General features: G+C 43.1%; 1 protein-coding gene across 1 annotated transcript; it reads right to left on the bottom strand.

Annotated features, from left to right (window-relative positions):
• Positions 1-1898: 1898 nt before the first annotated feature.
• Positions 1899-3230, bottom strand: LOC106724769 (interferon alpha-8-like). Its single transcript, XM_014533302.1, has one exon. The coding sequence runs from the start codon at positions 2469-2471 to the stop codon at positions 1899-1901; it is 573 nt and encodes a 190-aa protein (XP_014388788.1). The 5' UTR covers positions 2472-3230.
• Between the last annotated feature and the right edge of the window lie 3513 nt (positions 3231-6743).

Raw genomic sequence — 6743 nt, 5'->3', positions numbered from 1 at the left:
GGATGAGGACAGTGGGTGGGGAGTGAGGGCGGAGGGTGGGGCGGGAACTGGGAGGAGAGGAGTTATGGGGGGGTGGGGGGGAAAGAGGAACAAATGTAATCTGAACAATAAAGATTTAAAAAAAAAATTTAAAAAAAAATTAAAAAAAAAATTGACAGCTGTTTGTGGGCACAAATGAAACAAATAGAATTCCGCATGTCCTAAAAGTGAAAGAAGGGAAGTGGCTTCTGCTGACAAGAGGACCAAGTGTCAGTTGGCAGAATTGACTGCAGCCACACAGGGCCCTGATGCTGTGGCAAAGGGAGGGGGAAGCCAGCCCTGAGCTCCTCCAAGGCAGGGATGGACTGCCTCTGCCAGAGGCTCAAAGAAGAGGACCTTCTGGGTCAGTGACCAGCCACGTCATTTCCTGTCATTTAATTCACATGCGATCAGCTCTGAGGACAGAAGGGAAGACTCACAGCCACCAGCTCTCAACAGCCTGAGACCTCGACCCCCACTGCTGGACCAGGAACCCTCCGTGGCTGCATCGTGGACATTAACACTGGTCTGGGTGCTCGATGTAGTTAATAAATCCACTCAGCTACGGAGAAGATGGCCTTGCGAAATCTGGGTTTGAGAGAAATGGAATTGCATGATCCTAAAATAGTCTGCTCTTAATCTAAGTAATAATTATACTGATTTTTAAATGATAACACAAACTTCTATTACATGCTAACTATGGACCAACCACTGCTCTAAAATCTTTAAGATGGTCACTTCAGCCTTTTCAGAAACAGGTGACTCAGTGCAGGCCCTTGCCAGTGTTCCCCTCCTGAGGGCCTGCCTGTTCCAGTCCAGGTTTTACCTGTCTCTGGTCTGCCCATTTCTCCAGCCCCTGCTGACTTTCATCTCCTTCCCTTTCCTAGATGTGTTCTGTCTCCTGTTCCATGATCACCGATCAGAGGCTACTTCTCAACTCTTTGCACTCAGTGCATCACCTAGATCGGTTCAGACCAGCTGCTGGGAGCATAAGTGATAGTGCCCAGTACATTCCTGGCCTTGAAAACACCCCATGTGATCTACCCTAATTTCTCTCTGTACACCTGGGTAGAATAGAATCAAGGTCCCAGAGAAATTTGGCTACACATGTTGAGTTGGTAAAGTTTCTAAATAGAAGGTACCCATGACCTACAATCCTTGTTTACACAAGAGGCAAACTTAAGAGTCCTCTGATCAGAAATGCTTGCTTTGTGCTCTTATACAAACACAAAATAAAGTTCTATAACGATCAAAGTCTAGATACTTTCTGTTGATCAGTTACAAGAACCAGGGTGAACTTAACTGGCAAATGTCTTTAACCAAAGATTATCCTGAAGAACCTTTGATTTAAAAAAAATTGAAATTTGCAGTTTAGAAACAGCAAATAGCCCCTACCTCCTCCACCACCACTGTCCCAAAAAATTAAACAGTAAAAATATCCCATGTAATAAAAGCATAGTATGCAAATTGTCCCCTTGACTGAGAGTTCATCTGAGAGTTTGACCAGGGGTCAGAGCCGACTGGAGGAAAGAGGGGGACCTCCCAATCCCCCACCCTCTCACCTGCCTCAATCCAGCAGCAGCATGTGCCTGGGGAAGGGAAGGAGGCCCCAAAGGTGGAGGTACCTGGCCAGCTGTCGGCAGCCTCTAGGGACCCTACTAGTACATGAATTTCATGCAGTGGTCCTCCAGTTATGTCATAAAATTGTTTAAGAAAGCAGATCATTGCCTCTATCTAAACATAATATTGTAAATTTATGATGTACAATACATTTTTATAATAACCCCTTGATTTTGGTTTCAGGTATTTCTCAGATGGTACAGAAATGTAAGTGGAGACTGTTTTGGGGCTTAGTAAACAATGCAATTGAAGAGAGTCAGTCACCATATAAATTTATTCTGAATTTGTTGACTTTTCTTTAAGGATAGTAACATGTTTCCAACACGTGCCATCATTTCCACTAAAACGACCTCCCAGGCACAGGAGCTATATTTCTTCTCCTTCAGGTACTTTGGGATTTTTCGGAAGTATTTCCGTGCGAGAACTCCCAAATTGGGACAAGCCAAATTATTTTTTTCCTTCTGCGCTTGGTCCTCCAGGTCCTCCAGACTCTGATGAAGGCTGGACAGTACTTTAGAGAGGCGGTTGCGGTCCCATTCAGCAAAGCTGCGCCGTGTTGCAAAGATTTTGAAGATCTGCGCGGTCATCACATGGTGTAAACAGATGCGTTGTGTCTTGTTCATTTGCATCATGGTCTGCAATTTCCAAGGGAATTTGAAGTCATTTCTGTCAGCCAGGCAAAAGTAAGGGGGGGTCTTTTCCAGTTGAGACAAAAGAATTAAGACTCTCCCTTTGTCTCCTGTATGGACCCAATGTATGTTGTCCTCTAGAGAACCAGCAGGGATGGAGCAGAGCATCACCCCTGCCAGCAGCCACAGAGAGATCTGGGCCATTGCGAGTTCCAGTGATTCAGGGAACTACCACCAGGGGGAGGCGCGGGCACAATTAGCAGCCACTTTCCTTCCTGGGATCCCGTGAAAGCGCGCTTCTCCCGACGGCCGCCAGAGGGCGCGCAGGAGGCCTTTTGTGACGTTGCCTTTGCGGAAAGATGAGCTGTGAACGTTCCTTTCAGGCTGGTCTGAGAGCAGAAGCGCTGGCCGGCCCCGCAGAGCACCTGGTGCTGCTTTAATAGTGAAGGTGAAACACTCCATTCCGGCGCCGCCGCAGCCGCCGCTGAAGAAGGAGCTCTGCCTGCGCCTCCCGCGGACATTGTTCTCAGGAAACCAGCACCGGCCCGGGCCTTCTCTGCGCTTCCCCAGGAGTGTGGGGCTTTCCTTTTGCACAGAAGCTCCAGCGAGGCCATTTCCACCGGGAATCCGTGTGCTGGGGGGTCAGAGGCTGGAAGGAGAGCGTGTTGGGGGGTTTGCACAGAATCGGGGCGCTTTGTGCGCTGGATGTCCACAGACTCAGAGCTGGACGCGGGAAGGACGGGCTCGACTGCTCCGCGCTGGGGACGCTGTGGGGTGAGTGGGGCGCCCGGCCCGGGGAGGGGCGGCTCTGCAGGGGCTTTGGGGCTTTTGTGCGATGTCTCAACGTGACAACCTTAGGGAGCCATGGGGTAAAGTTAAAAAACACTGGAAAGTGTGAGCATTGACACGGCTCTTCCTGAAGCTACTCAAAATATTAAAGTACTTTAATATTAAATATAAATATAAAGCCTGATGTCTAAGAAATATCTTATATTCAAGCATCACTTAATTAAACTTTTAAAATAGTTAAATAGGCCGAAACCGGTTTGGCTCAGTGGATAGAGCGTCGGCCTGCGGACTGAAAGGTCCCAGGTTCGATTCCGGTCAAGGGCATGTACCTGGGTTGCGGGCACATCCCCATTAGGAGATGTGCAGGAGGCAGCTGATCGATGTTTCTCTCTCATCGATGTTTCTAACTCTCTATCTCTCTCCCTTCCTCTCTGTAAAAAATCAATAAAATATATTAAAAAAAATAGTTAAATAGTTTAGTATTAAGTAAATATCAATGTAAATTCTTAAATATATTTTAAACGTAGAAAACTCATTCTCTTAAACTTTAAAAAATATCTAAATATTGATTTAAATATCCACGTAATAGTTAAAATATTTTAATCTTAGACATCATTCTATTAGGATTTTTAAAATACTTATATATTGAATATTAACTATTAACTGAAAATTTAAAATGTTTTAATTTTTACCATTCAGACTATAAAAAGTCCATGTATGAAACTTGCATTTTATATCAACTGTATTTTATTTGTACCCAAACAAGGATTTGATATAGTTTTACTGTCTTGGCTGGAATGGAAGCAAACACTGTTTAGTATTGTCAGGATGACTTGTGTTCAGCCTGGCCCTGAGCCTCGGTGTGCTGTTATTTTTCCTTCTAGTTGAAGAGTCTCTCCTCAGCCAGCCTTCCTGTGGTTCTGGGTGATGTCCGTTCCGTCTTTTAGTTGTATTTTTGAAGTGGTTGTTTGCGGCAGCAGTCTCCGGTGTTTACCTATGCCGCCATCTTGGTCCTCTAAGATATTATTTTTTATAAAAGGGATTACTTGTTTTTGTTGAGTTTCTTGTAACCACCTGACAATGGTGAATCATTTTTCTTTAACTTCACTTTACTGAAATGTATTCACAGGACCTTACCTTGAATGAATCGTTAAAAGTAAAACTTGGTGCTGTGTACAGGCTGGAGAGAACAGTTAGCAGGTCAGATCTTTTCCTTTTCTTTGGTTAGAATTTTGTAGACTGAATGGAACTTGCCAAAATTATATTTGCACCGTTTCCCCTCCCTTCGTAAGCCTCTCAGGGACTTGCAAGTGTAAGGTTATTTCATGTCTCTAAAATGTTGACATTTTGTTCACCATGGATGTGCTGCATTAATTCATTTTTTCGTATTGCCTGGAAGTATTGTGTATCTTGATGACTGAGATGTGAGTCCTTCTTAAACTCTGTGCCTGAGGGAAGTACTCTCCCCTTCTGCTAACCCAGGAAAGAGCTTTTGAATGAGTGTTGTGATCTTCAAGGGCTGAAAACCTAGGTATGTCCCATTTCTTACCAGCATCACCCTCTGCCTCTTGCTTGCCTGTTTGTTTACGTTTTCCTGAGCCTCAAATAACACCTCCAGAGGTGGTCTGCCTCTGAGGGTGAAAGAGGGGACTATTGAGCTCATTGTTCCCACTCACAGAACAGCAGTATTTTGTCAGGAACCTTTCCTCAGAGCTGGTTCTCTGCACAGTGGGCTCTGAGATTCCTCTTGTACCTGCCCCAGACACTGATCTCAGTGTAACTCAGTGCTGTCCAATTTCCCCGGCACCATTTATTGAAGAGTCTGTCTTACTCTATTGTATGCTCTTGCCCCCTTGACAAATATTAACTTTGCATAATCGCATGGGTTTACTTCTGGGGTCTCTGTTCTGTTCCAATGATCTATATGCCTGTTCTTGTGCCTGTACCAGGCTGTTAAGACTACAGTGGCTTCGCCGTATCACTTGATACCTGGTGTTGTGCTTCCTCCAAGTTTGTTCTTCTTCCTCAATATTGCTGCGGCTATTTGAGGTTTTCTTTTGTTCCATATCCATTTTTGGAGTATTTCTTCTAGATCTGCGAAATATGCTATTGGTATTTTAATAGGGATGGCATTGAATCTATAGATTTCTTTGGGTAGTATGGACATTTTAATGATGTTAATTCTACGAATCCATAAACACTGTATGGTTCCACTTTTTTATACCTTCCTCTGTTTCTTTTGTTCAATAGTTTACTAAGTGTAAGACTTTTATCTCCCTGGTTAAGTTTATTCCTAGATATCTTGAGTTTTATGGGCACTATGGTAAATTGGATTGTTTGTTTAGTTTTTCTTTCTGAGAATTGATTATTGGTATATAACGCCATAGAGTAAAGAAAACTTGTTCAATAAATGGTTCAGGGATGATTGGAAAGCCACATTGGAAAAGAATGGAACTGGGTTACAGTTTGTCCCCATGAAGAAAACTTAACTGAAAAGGGATCAAATACAAAATTAGAAGATCTGAAAAAATAAAATCAATAGAAGTAAGCATCGGTACTAAATTTATAGGCCTTCGCTGTAGAGAACATTTTATGAACGTGACTCCAAAGGCAAGTGAAGTGAAGGCAAAAATAAATGAATGGGACTATATCAAACTAACAAGCTTCTGAAAAACAGAAGAAACTGACTACCAAACAAAGAGGCAACAAAGGAACTGGAGATAATATTTGCAAACAATAGCTCCAACAAAGGTTTAATATCCAATCTATATAAAGAACTCATAAATCTCAACACTAAACAAACTACCCAACTAGAACATGGGAAGAGAACCTGAATAGACGTCTCTCCCTAGAAGACATACAAACATCTAACAGATAGATGAAAAGATGTTCAATGTCACTAGCAATTTGGGAATCGCAAATCAAAACTACAGCGAGACACCACGTCACATCAGTTAGAATGGCTATTGCCAATAAGACAAGTAATAACAAGTGTTGGAGAAGTTGTGTGTAAGGGGAACCCTCATTCATTGGGAATATTGGTGCAGCCACTATGGAAAACAGTCTGGCGATTTCCCCACAAAATGAAGAATAGAGCTACCTGCCATATGAACCAGCAATCCCTCTCTTGTGTATATACCCGAAAAAAATCGAAAACATGATTCAAAAAGATATATGCACCCCTCTGTTCATTGCCGCATTATTCACTGTGGCCAACACATGGAGACCACCAAGGTGTCCTTTAATAGAGGATTGGTGAAAGAAGACGTGGAACATAGACACCATGGAATACTAATAAGAAAAGATGAAATACTGCCATTTGGGACAACGTGGATGGATCCTGAGAATATTATGCTACATGAAGTAAGTGAGGCAGAAAAAGCTGAGCACCATGTGATCTCATATGTGGGATATCAAAATAAACTCAGGGACACAAACAGTAGTGTGGTGGTTGCCAGAGGGATGGTGTGGGAGGGTTGGGAGTGAAGGGGGACTTATCGTGACACAAGAGGATGTCAGTACAATATACAAATCTTGTAACAAATCCACACCTGAAACCTATATGACCCTATGAGCCAGTGTCACCCCAAGACATTTTTTAAACAAAAGAAAGAGAAAAAAATAAATAAACCCTTAAATCACTCATGGGGTGTTGCAGAGAATGTTCCCATGTGGCTTTATGTCAGG

The sequence above is a fragment of the Myotis brandtii genome, unplaced genomic scaffold (genome assembly GCF_000412655.1).
Source record: "Myotis brandtii unplaced genomic scaffold, ASM41265v1 scaffold963, whole genome shotgun sequence".
Taxonomy (NCBI): Eukaryota; Metazoa; Chordata; class Mammalia; order Chiroptera; family Vespertilionidae; genus Myotis; species Myotis brandtii.
The sequence above is the reverse complement of the archived record's forward strand: the minus strand, read 5'-3'. Positions and strand labels throughout refer to the sequence as shown.